Source organism: Lutra lutra, chromosome 12 (genome assembly GCF_902655055.1).
Source record: "Lutra lutra chromosome 12, mLutLut1.2, whole genome shotgun sequence".
In the NCBI taxonomy this organism is placed as follows: Eukaryota; Metazoa; Chordata; class Mammalia; order Carnivora; family Mustelidae; genus Lutra; species Lutra lutra.
This window is the reverse complement of record NC_062289.1, coordinates 36082153-36094286: the sequence shown is the minus strand read 5'-3', so window position 1 is coordinate 36094286 and position 12134 is coordinate 36082153. Positions and strand designations below refer to the sequence as shown.

At 57.5% G+C, this 12134-nt stretch overlaps 1 protein-coding gene across 50 annotated transcripts in view; it reads right to left on the bottom strand.

Annotated features, from left to right (window-relative positions):
- Positions 1–12134, bottom strand: part of CELF4 (CUGBP Elav-like family member 4) — a 291184-nt gene that overhangs the window by 9423 nt on the left and 269627 nt on the right. For 8 of the 50 annotated variants that reach the window (XM_047697975.1, XM_047697971.1, XM_047697978.1 and 5 more), the window contains exons 10-13: positions 10949–11032; positions 6137–6220; positions 5339–5483; positions 723–894 (exon numbers count right to left, since the gene is read on the bottom strand). In XM_047697975.1, coding sequence (XP_047553931.1) covers positions 723–894; positions 5339–5483; positions 6137–6220; positions 10949–11032 — 485 coding nt within the window. Of the gene's footprint in view, positions 1–722; positions 895–1298; positions 1378–5338; positions 5484–6136; positions 6221–10948; positions 11033–12134 lie in introns of all 50 variants that reach the window. The other 42 variants (XM_047697993.1, XM_047697996.1, XM_047697994.1 and 39 more) reach the window with 7 other exon arrangements.

Here is a 12134-nt window from a genome sequence, read left to right as displayed (position 1 = left end):
CCCCCACACACACACACACCCTTTCCCAGGAAGATGCTTCACCCAGGGGAACAAGTGGCCTGGAAGAGAAGTAGCCTAGTGTGTCTCCAGCCACAGGGCAAGACCCAGACTGAGCAGGAAAGGGTGACAACTGTCCACTCATCAGAGCCTGCGGTAAAGCAGACAGGGTAAGTGGCCCCAGAGCTAGGCCATCACCCTCCTCAACTTCTGTCCCAGACTGACTGAGCTACGGAGAACTGGAGGGGTGAGGAGGTCAAGTGTCTAAAGGCCACCAGCCCTCAAGGCAGGAGACATAGGAAGGAGAGAGCCAGGGAGTCTAGAAGAAGGCCCCAGGAGACGTGGACAGCTCCCCCTTCCCAAACTCTCCCAGTACTAAGCTTGCCAAAGGCTCGTCACAGGCTCACCCCAGGGTCTTCTGGCAAACAGGATTGCCAGTGTAGACCTCCTGGATGTACAGCCCAGGGCTCGCCCCACCTTCTCAGAACGGTTCCCTCACACCTGCTTCTCTTGGCTCTGCAACAGGGGGATGGCCACGCCCATTTCTGCAGGATGACCACAGCTCTAGGCCTGCCCCCAGGCATCGGGTGAGGAGCAGGTCGAGCTGGGCGCAGCGGGTCCAAGGCAAGCGAGGGTCCAGTTCAGGAAGGCCAGAGGAGGCGGCGGGTCCGATCGGTGCCTCTTCCCCAACCCCCCGTCCCCGCGCCCCGGCCGCCCCCGGTTACCTGTGCGAGTCCTGGTCTCCCCCGGGGGACGCTCCCGCCGGCGCTCAGTATGGGCGATTGGCGTCTTTGGGCCGCTTCAGCTGCACCTTGAGCCTCTTCATGCCGATCTGGAAGCCGTTCATGGCCTGGATGGCGGTCTGCGCGCTGGCCGGGTTGTCGAAGCTCACGAAGCCTGGCGAGACACGAGGGACGAGGGCCTGGGTTTCCACGGGGCCGCCCCGGCGGGGAGGGGTGGGTGGGGATAAGGGCGGGGCCCGAGGGCGGGGCGGGGCTGGCGGCGGCCCCTCCCAGCGCTCCCGCAGCACCTCGGGCAGGAGGGGGGCCTCGAGGCTCCTTCCCCCCCGCCCCGGGGCCCCGCCCCGGCCCGGCCTCACGCACCCCACAGCCCGCGAGCGCGCGGCCCCTCCCGGGGTGGGCGTGTCCGGGGCTCCAGGCCTCGCCGACCCGTGCCTCCAGGCCGGGCCTCCCCAGATCCACCGCGGCTTTGGGCGGCGCCACTCTCCTGGGCGCCCTCGCCCCCCACCCCGGCCGGCCCCGGCACCTCAGCCCTCTACTTCGGTGGGAGGGCGGACACACCTGCGGGTGGAGGAGTTTATTGGACACTGTCCTCCCTGACAGGAGGGGGCCTGGCAGCGGGAGGGCACAGGGTGCCGGCCTGGGGAGAGAGAGGAGTGCGAGGGGGAGGGAGGGGGGCACCCCGGAGAAAACCTCTCCACCGCCGTTTCCAGCCGCCCCCCCTCGCAAGGGCCGCCTGGCCGCGGGGGAGGGCAGGGGCTGACAGTCCTCGCGGCCCTCCGCCCCCCTCCCGGTCTTTGGTGAGGCTGCCCGGAGCCAGGCTCCGGGCGGACACTTGCCTAAATCCATTCCGACTGGCAGGAACCCACCACTTCGCGTCCAGGGGCGGTTGGCACCTCCCTTTTATTTAAAATTCCAAGCCCTAGGAGCAGGTGCACTTGCCCTGGATTCTAGGCGAGTACCAACTGACGCATCCCCTATGAACCCCTCATGGTATCTATAATCAGTAGTAGGGCAAATTAACGCTAGTAGTAAAAGTTGCTGAGAGCCTTCTCTGTGGCCTAGGCACTGCAGAAGTGCTTTTTACAAAGTCACTCGGTCACTCTTCCCAACATCCCAGAAAGAGATACAGAACCATCTACGGCTCCCAGTCACCTTCTGAAACAAGTAGTTCCCAGCTGGGGATGGATACGAATCTGAAAGTTAGTTTAAAAGTCACCCTTTGGGAAGTTTGAATGCATTCCTTATAGAGACTACATTTTACGTCAGCATCTCCTAAACTGGCCCTAACTGGTGCTCCTGAGAAAGGGCCTTCTGTGGTCAAGTAGGCTTACCACCGTGCCCCTCCGGGGCAGTTTAAGACACATGAATAAAAAAAAGCCCACCTCCCACCGCAAGTTCTCCAGTAAATAAACACTTATAGCTTGGTTTGCCTGGTGTTTCCTGGAATTTATTTGACTTGAGGGGCCCTTTCTCCTGTAAAATGGACTTAGATCCTGCGAACTATATGAAACTAAGTTTGGCAAGGTTCCCAGGCCATCCTGCAAACGTGTCTCATTTAGGGTGCTCGTCCCCAGATGGCCTCTGGATATACAGCTAATAGGTGTACAGACCCCCACGGCAGCAGTAGCCGTTTTCTTGGCTAGTTGTCCATGGTACACTGGGCCTGTCCCAGACCTCTCCCTCACCCTCCCCACATGGTGACTGTCTTTTTACCTCTGCCCTACGCCCTCCTGCCTCCTCTGGTCTCTTTCCTCTTTCTCTTGACTCCTTCCTGCTTTTGCTCACATTTGTCACGCTCACTCTTGCAGCCATGAGCCATCAAAGATGGTGTGTGTGTGTGTGTGTGTGTGTGTGTGTGTGTGTACACAGTAAGTGTACTCAAGAATGGGTGCGTGTGAGCTCAGATGGAATCAGTGAATCAGGCCCAGAGAAACATGACCGATCTCTGTACAAGTCCATGTGCCAAAACAGGAGAGACTTTGGATGGCCCTTAGCCAGAGAGCTGCAGGAGAGACATCCTTCCACCTCCTCCTCTCTTCCCCTTGGCCAGTCCACCACCCCACTGACCTCTCTGCCTGAGGACCACAGTGAGGTTTTTACAGAACAGAGCAGTTTTCACATGTGTGAACTGCAGGTCTGTTACACAGCTCTCCCCCAGAATCAGGGGCGTGCTTGAGCCAAAGCCTCTCTCTGCCGGGAGAGAGCGCCTCACTGGGTGACACCCCTCTCTCCTCCGCTGGCCCGCCGGTACAGCCCTATCAGCTCAGACTCTATCTCCCCACCTGCCCCCAGCCCTCTGGGCTCTTCTTGTAGGAAACAAATGTGAGCAAAGCAGGGAGGAGTTGGGAGGAAGATAAAGGGGGCTGGGGGTACTACCTAGGGCAGAGGGGTAAAGGGAAGGACAGCCACCCAGTGAGGAGAGTGGGGGACCAGAGGTCCTGGAGGGAAGAAGCCCAGCCTTCATAGGAGAGTTTAAAGTCTCTGAGAGCTCAGGGGTTGGTAAGTGCTCCAGGCTCAAGGGAACGTTTCTCTCTCAGCTGGTTTTGCTAACTGGTGAGGAGTCAGGGCCGCTGAACGGGGGTCTAGACGCCGTCTCCCATTTTTATGGTTCCCAGGGCTGGGTTCCTTCCCCCAGAGCCTCCTTTCCCATCCCTTCCAGTGCTGAGAAGGCTCCAGCCTCCTGGGCTGTGGGAAGCCATGTGGGGAGGAGGCCCTCCTGGTGTGCCCCCAGACACAGCAACCATTTGTGCTGCATGTCAGCTCTCAAAGGCTGCAAGATTCTGTTTATGCTCATAAAGAGCAGGTGGGCACTTTGGGGGGGCTCACTTTAACACAGGACCACGTTTACTCAAAGACAGCCCCTCCTTTTGGGTACAAAGGGGGCTCTGGCACCTCCTGACGGTCTGCTCTGGTGAAGCCCCTCACCACCTCCTGTAACCCTCACATGGCCCCTGAGAAATGACCGCCAACATCCTCATTTCCCTAATGAGGACACCAAGGCTCAGAGGTAGATGCCTGCCTGGGAAGGAGCTCGGAGCTTCTTCTCACACTGAAGGCCTCTGGGAGAGTTGCCAAAGCGCAGCTGCCAAAGCAAACAAGAAAGAACCCAGGGGGCTTAAGGAGGAAGCACTGGGCCCAGCCGGCGTGGCAGGAGCCCATCCTTCTCTAAGGCCAGTGGACGTTTAGCCCTAGAAGTCTTTTCAGGAACTGAGGAAAGAGCCAGAGTCGAGGGATACAGAGGATGATTTCCAGCGGGGAGAAAAAACCTTGGTCCTGGAGAATTTAAATAGGCAAATGGTGAGGCAGACTCTAAGGAAATGCCTTTGAAAAGGTGGGCTGCACAAAAAAAAAAAAAAAAAAAAAAAAAGATGGGACAGCACAAAGGCTTCAGGGCCCTGGGCAGAGCACAAGCCTGCTGGCCCAGGGGGCCGGGTGCTAGGGGGGCTGCTAGCAGCCTCTTCTGCCCTCTGTAACATCTGAGCCCTAACATACATAATGGTGATGTGCCAGCACAAACACTGGCCAAACAGGGGAGGGGTGCAACCCTATCTTCTTCTTTGGCTTTATTTTCTCACACTCAAAGGGAAAGAAACTGCTGGGATAACTCTATGCTCTCCAAGTACCACACGTTTCCTGTGGCAGCTGCCGGAGGGGAAGGGACCCAGGTGCAAAGACCTTGACTGCTTTGGGGATTATGCTCTAAAACCTCACGCCATTCACGGGTCTGCAAAGTGGGTCTCCTAACAGCAATCTCCTTGCCCTGCACTTGCTGATGCTTCTACACACTTGAGCGCCCTCCCCTCCACCATTCCAAGCTGTGACCGGGGTTCCCCAGGCAACCCAGGCTCCTACTCTGTCCTCACAGGCTCAGAAGCTGGGGTTCAACCTGGAGATCTAAGCTTCTGGCCAACTCAGCTCCGGTTCCATGGCTCTCTGGGGACTGGACTCATGAGTGGATCTTGCCCCGTGGGAAGGGCTGACAGAGGTGAAAGAAGAAGCAGGGGAGGGGGCTGAGGGGGAGTGGAGGGGAGAAGTGTGGGAATGAGGTGGGATTCCAGGAGGTCCAAAGCAAATCCAAACACAGGATGCCCAGTTGAATTCAAATTTCAAATAAATAATATTTGTTTACTATAAGCATCTCCCCAGTATTGTATGGGACATATCGCATACAATATTTGGAACATACTTACACACACACAAAATGGATCCATTGTTTATCAGAAATTCTAGTTTAACTGGGCACCCTGTATTTTATCTGACAACCAGACTCCGAGATCCTCCCCGAGTCCCCTGTCCCATCTCACACCCTGCCACCACGCGCATTTCCTAAAAGCTGTATTTTCATTCCATTATTCTCAGGTCAAGGACCTGCCAGCATCTCCCACTGCCTCCATCCCAGAAGCATCCTCATCGGAATGGTCAGCCCTCCCCATCACAGCCCCTCCCTCACAGCTGGAGCCCCTGACCCCTTCTCCCCAAAGCCTCCTGCAGCGTCCTCAGCCACTGTCCTTCCCCTCTTCTCCTCCCGCTCCCAGCCCGTTCTCTGGTCCCTCTGGGGCACTCCCTCCCCTTCTGCACGGCTGTGTACATCCACCTGCCTTTCTCTCTGCTCCATTACTTGGTGCCTTGCAGACTTCAGTGCTGCGCAGTAGGCATGATTGTCATCTAAGCTCAGACCTGAGGCTTCCTGAGGGCAGGACCAGTTTGCTCTTCCTGACTCCTCAGCAATGTGGCTCTGGTGGCCTGAGGGAGTGGTGGGGGAAGGAGGGTTCAGTGGATGGTAGGAGGGGATCAAAGAGCGGGGTAGACAGAGAAGGGTGGCAGGGGCAGGACAGAGAGGTGGACAGAGGAGACCAAGGGGCAGGCAGAATGGGAGGGGGGGGTCTCAGCAGGGCAGACCCCTCCCCCCCAAGGATCATGCTCCACATCCATCCACCAGGGCCTCTAGGATGGCCAGAGGAGGGGATGCTGGGAGAATGGGCTCGGCTCGATGCCCCCACCACCCTGGCCCAAGGTGACTCCTTCCCCTTCTCCGTGGGTGGAAACTGGGCCTTGTGGAGGGCGGGGGAACCTGTCTCTTGTCTCTTGGACTGGGATGGGGGCGATGGAGAGCGGGTGGGGGGCAGGGGTGGGCAGGGAAAGCCAAGAAGCGGAGAGAAAAGCAGCAGAGAGAAAAGAGGTAGAGCTGGAGGCTGGGGGCTGGGCCTTAGGGAGCACCTGGGAGGGGGGCGATGTGAAGGAGGAGGTTAAAAGCAGTCGGACACCGGACACCGGTAAATTGGTGCGAGCACCGCCCTGTCCTGGGTGAAGCTAGTTGGTTTGTTATCTTTACCCACCAAAGCATTTACTTTGGTTAGTCGCCCGATCCACAAACACTTTCGAGGAGATGACATTACCGAAAGGGAGGAACATCTGCATCAGCTCAGCGTCCCCAAACTCCTGGGGCAGATGGTAGATGAACAGGTTACAGCCCTCGGGCCCTGCGGGGGGGGGGGGGGGCGGGGAGGAGGGATGGCGGGGTGGGGGGAAGAGAGAGACAGAGGAGAGGTGAGCGAGTTAGGCAGCGGCAGCAGGGAGGGGGACAAGGTTGGGGGAGGTCTCATCCAAGAGCCAAGGGCGGCCACGGAGGAGTGGGGACTGCTGAGCCCCAGTCTGAGCTCTGGTCCCCGCCCTGCCCCTGGGCAAGTCACTGAACCTCTCTGTGCCTTAGTCACCTTTGCTGTGAAATGCGTCTGTGACAGGGGGCCTGGCAACTCGCTCCAGGGGCGGAGCTGACGAGTGAAGGGGGTCAGCATGCCAAGCCCTGACCAGCTAGGGAGAGGAGGTGCTGAGGAGAGGTTCGGGGAGGGAGACCTGAGAGGGTCTGCCCGCTGCCCAGCCAGCCCAGCCCCTGCTCTGGAATCGCCCTGGGGCAGCCATGCCAGTGGCCCTGTGAGAGGCCTCACCTCACCTCCACTTCAGACCTTGGGGCCACCTTTCTCCACAACCTGCAGCCATCTGGTGCCCCATGGCCCCACCTTCCCCTGCCCCAAACCTCACACTCAGTCCCCATCTCCAGTGCATAAATCAAGACTTATCTTGTCTCCTCCAGCAGGCTAGGTGCACAGGTGGGGGCTTCACGGCATGGCCCGGTATTCAGCAGGGGCTCCCGCATGGAGCTCCCCATTCCATGACAAGAACAACCCTGCCACTTCTGCACAAACTACTGGTCAGGCTCCTTTAAGCACTTGAGCTGTATGTTAAGTCACTTAATCTTCCTGCAGCCCTTGGAGGCAAGTGCTATTGTCACTCCCACTCCACAGATGAGGAAACAGAGGCCCAGAGAGGTTAGGTCACCTGCCAAACATCACACAGCTGGGGGTGGGTGGAGCCAGACCTCATCTGGCTAGTCTGGGCTTTCCTCTCTCTGCCTATCATAGATCTCCACACCCCGGAAACACCGAACACTGGCGAGGCCTTTGGGTTTCTGAAATTTCTAGGCTGCTAAAGTTTTACATTTTTCTTTTTAAATAACCAACATGCCCAGTTTTCATTTTGAAACAGAACTCTCTCCAAGACGATTCGTGTATTTCGTGCCATTTTAAACAGAGTATGCCGCATATTTTTAACCTTTTAAGACTGGTCGTTCCAATGATTGTTCCCAGCCAGCATGCAAAGGAGGCAGGTGCGTTTGTCAGAGGCATCTCAGAATCAAGGTTCTGACCAGAGGCTGGTAGGAACTGAGCGTCAGCTTGGAAAGTAAAGGTGGTAAGGCCCCGATGTGGACAGTGATGTGGTGTTCACAGCCAGAACTGTGTGGGGTTACCCTGGGACAGGTGAGGCTGCAGGTAACCCAGTTCGGAGCAAGTGTCTGGACCCTCACTCTCTCCTTGGTCCCTACAAAGACTCCTCTGACCACCAAAACTACCCTCTGAGCATCTGACCTCCTGGGTCCTAGATCCCTGCCCTGCACCATCTGCACCCCACTTCCTTCCCTCAGCCTCTCCTCCCTGACCACGGTCTCCCAGGCAAACTACCAGCTGACGGCGCATTCAGAACCAGAACCGGCGCAAGTGCAAGCGTCCTGGGGTCCCTGCTGCTGAATCCCCCAAGTGTTGGTGACCCTCCCCTTACCCCATCTCCAGCCATGTCAGGTTCTCACTGGTTCACACTCTGTGGATGGATCCCTGGATGGTTCCCGCTCAGTGTGAGTCCCCTTAGGGTAGGAATCAGCTCAAAGGCCTGATCTAAGCCACACCTTTTCCAGGACTCCCCCCTAGATAGTCCCTATTCGCTCTCTCTCTTCCGGTGTTCCCTAAGTCTACAATTGTGGTCTGAGTCTCTTTCTCCTTTAGGTCTGGAAGCTTTTTCCCTCCAGCCAAATTGGAAGATTTAGGGACAGGGACATTAGCCTTCTCCTGTCCTTCTGTACCTCCCCCAGCTCTGCCTTCTTTCTTCCTTCCATTCATTTCTTCAGGTCTTCCCTCAATGCTCCCTACCCCATGCAGCTACCTGCTTTGAACTTGGGACTCTTGCTTCAAGTTCTGGAAGCTGCTTTATATGGATGTTGTGTTTATTCAACTTAAAGATTCAAGAAGCTCTTGAGGGCAGTCCTGTCAGTGTGGTATGCAGTGGAGCTTCACAGGAATGGCTCTCCCAGCTCCAGCCAACCACCTCCCACCCCATCCTGCCCTTCACACCTCAACAGGGAGCCTACACATCCCAGCCTTCTGAGAAATGCTGAAACAGAGCCCCAGAGACAGAAGGTGCTACCCTGACCACACTGTGGCCCTGGGGACAGCCAGGACTTGAGCATCCCTGAGGGTCACCTCGGCCCACCTGTGGAGCAGATAGCCTTCAGGAATTCAGGCATCTGTTGCTTTTCAGGCTCAACTCAAAGACAAAGTGCCGGAAGGAGGGTCTCCCCAGCAACCAGTGTGTCCCAGTATTTCAATGACTTCACACAGGGGGAGGTAACCATGATAGAAAGGACCAACCACTGGCATGGCTGGAAGAACACAGCTTTCCTTCTCACCTATGCCTCAGGGAACACTGTGGACATGGCTTTGGGCTGCCTCCAGCCCACCCCAGCCTATCTCCCCATTCTGTCTCATCCCCAAGGCCAAGCCCACCTCCTACTTCGCAGCACTCATGCCTTTGCTTCTGTTCTCCCTACCTCGAATGTTTGTCTCCCCAACTCTATGTGCTAAGACTTCATTCATCCTCCAAGGCCCCCAAAGCCTCCTCTGATGACCCTGTCCCGGCACCCTGAGCTCACCCTGTGTGAAGCCTGGTTCTGTACCATCTGGGTCCACGATTCCCCCCACCCCCATGCCCTGCTCTCCCATGGTGCCTCACCCAGCGCATCAGTCAGGGAGAACATGGACAACAGTAGGAGATCCCGCAGCTGAGAGATGGCTGGGAGGGGACTGGTCTGGGGAGCAGGGCACAGGGCAGCGGGGGGTGGGGGAACTTGAAGGCACTCAGAGACAGAAGGAAGGTCGGAGAAGTTCAGAGCAAGGTGCCTGGGGTGGAGCAGATGGAGGGGCTCACTCTGTGTAAGGCTAGGGGCCAGTCTGTGTGTTGGTCAGAGCAGCACTGACCTGCATCTGTGTGCGTGCAGCAGGGCTTAGAGACCCCTGAGGCCACGGGCCAGAGTGATGCAGGGCACTGACAGCAGGCTGAGGGTGCGGCAGCCTAAGGCCAGCGAGGTGACAAAGCTAATAGTGCCTGTGGGTACAGTGCTCTGTTCTGGGCCTGGGAGAGATGGGCCCCACGAGGACTCCTGCCCCCACCATGGCCCCCACCCTGCATGGATCTGATCTTACTGACATGCACTGAAGAGATGGACCAAGGCGGGGATAGGCAGGGCAAATAGGCTGGAGGGCCACAGCCCAAGAGGGGAGCCTCCAGTGGAGACCGGGCTGCTGGACCACCTCCCCACCTCACTTGACCACTAGGGGGCCCAGACCCCATGGGTTCCTGTAGCTTGGCTCTCCTGGGTACCAAGAGATGATGACACAGATCTCAGGAGCTGCCCGATGTTCGTAAACTGGGGTGATGGGCACCATGGGCAACTTTAGAGGGGTAACAGTTTGGTGAAGGAAGGGCTGTGCGCATCGTGAGAAATCCAGAGGAAATTGCTGGAGTTCCAGTCAAACTTGGGCTCCTCTGAGCTTCCTGCTTCCCTAGTGACTGGTCCTTGCTATCCTCATTTTACAGGTAAGGACATCAGGGGTCAGAGAGGAGGAGGTGGCCAAGCTGGGAGTCAGACCCAGATGGATTTGTTTCAAAGCCCAGGCTCTCAGCCATCTGCGGTCTGGGTGGGGCCTGTATGACCAATGGGTTTGGACTAGCAAACCCCCAGGGTCCTTCCCAGAACAGAACTACACACCCGGCTCTGGGACAGCCTGCTGCAGAGACTATGAGCTGGTGATCTGGAGACACTGCACTCCCCTGGCCAAGTGGGCTCCTGGGGCAGACGGAGGAACCTCACGGCAGGGCGAGCTTTCTCATGGGGTGGGCAAAGCAAGACCTTGTTGGTCTCCTGCCCCTCACACTGATCTCTCTGTGAGCAGCCCGTGGAATGCCCGAGCGTGGCCTTATTTCTCCAGACTCCTGTGAGGTTTCTAGACTCTGGAACGGGAGGACACTGAAAGTCTCTATTAGATCCCAGCCCCCCAAACCCCACTGGCCTTGCCTGGCCTGCCCTAGGCCCTGGGCATACCAGAGCCTCTGGATGTGACTTTCTATGAGGCTCTTCTCCCACTAGGCTGCACTGAGTCTCCACCACCCCATCAGCTGCCCGTGGAGTCCCTGGGAGCTCCAGCTGTCTCTCCCGGTCACCCAGAGGATACAAGTTCTCCTGTCCGTGATGAACACGTCTCCCTACTCCTGCTCCATTCCGAACACTCCTACATCCTCCCTTCCTCTCCACTGGCCAAATCCTGCCCAGTAGGGGAAGGGAATTCTTCGATCCCACCTCCTCCAGGTTCTCCCTTCCTGACCTCCTATCACTTGGGTTTATAGAACTACCCTTGAGAAGCCCACCTCCACGCTTGGACTGGAGAATGCCACGCCCCGCAATCCTGCTGTTTTCCCTTGCCCTTCTCAACACAACACACAAACATGGTCACCCTTCGAAAGAAACACCCCAGCCAAAGGCCCAAGTGAGCAGCCTCTTTGGGGACAGCAGGGGGTGGGGAGGAAGCCCCAGCTCAAAGACTCACCTTCTCTCTGTTGCTGGGGGATCATTGGAGGTGGCTGAGGAAAGGCCTGGCTTATCTGACCATAGGCAGCAGGGTAGGCGGCTGCTGGAGGGCCAAAGAGAAGAGGCAAGAGGGAGAAATGGCGACAGTGACATGGAGAGACAGAGTGAGAGGCGGGAAGAAAGAGAGAAACTTCAGCGTTGAGCAGTAAAAGCAGACCAGCCAAAAAGGGCATTTTAGCTTAGCCGCCTAAGATAAAGCCAGCTGAGGGCGTGTGCGTGTGAGTGTGAGTGGGTGTGCACGTGCACACATGCGCTCCCAGGGTTGGGGAAGGCAAGTTTATTCTGAAACAAGGGACAACCCACAAGCGTAGGTAATCCACAGTAATGGATCATCAGAAACACTGGACTGCCTGGACCAGATCACCCCACCAGCCGGGATGCCCATTCTCTGAGCTGCAGCTGACTCGGACATGCAAGGTCCACCCACTCTGATGGCACCTGTGTGGGAGGGTTGGGTGCCACTTGAGGTATGAGCTTGGCCTCTGGGGTCCTGCCAGGGGCTGGTCCCCAGGGGCAGAGCACTGAGTTGGACAAACCTAGTGCTTTCTGCCTTCAACAGGGAAGGGTCAGAGGCAGGACAGGATGGCCAGAACCTTCCTCCACTTGGCCTGGCTCCCACAGGTGCAGGATCCAAGGTCAGAGCTCGGGGGTCCCAGCAGGTGAGACAGAGTTTCCCCTGACCTCCAGATGTGAGAGGCCAGCTTCACCAAAACCCCCACGTTGCCCTCAGGGGAGATCTCTCTGGCCCTTTCTGACCTGCCAGGCAGCAGGAGATGGGCAGCAGGGATGATTAGGGTGCGTGTGAGAGAGACAGAGAATCATGGCTTCCTACAGTGGCTCACCGCCTTCCCACTCAGTGACCTAAGGCCATTTGCTCACCGCAAGGCTGTCTCTTCTCAGTTCTCCTTTTTGCTACCTCTGGCTGCCGTTGCCTGTATGTGACCATGGGGTGGGTGGGGGGGGGTGTTGCTCCTTCCCTCGCACCCAGGCATCTACCCTTGCCAGGCCAGTGAGGTGAACTCCAGCTGCACCCCCAGAGCTGCCTTGCGATTTGAGGCCGGGGACACACCGGCCTCGGCAGCACCACGGCGGGAGGAAAATCTGGCCTCCGAGATGCATAGCTCCCCAGCAAGGTTAGGGCTCAG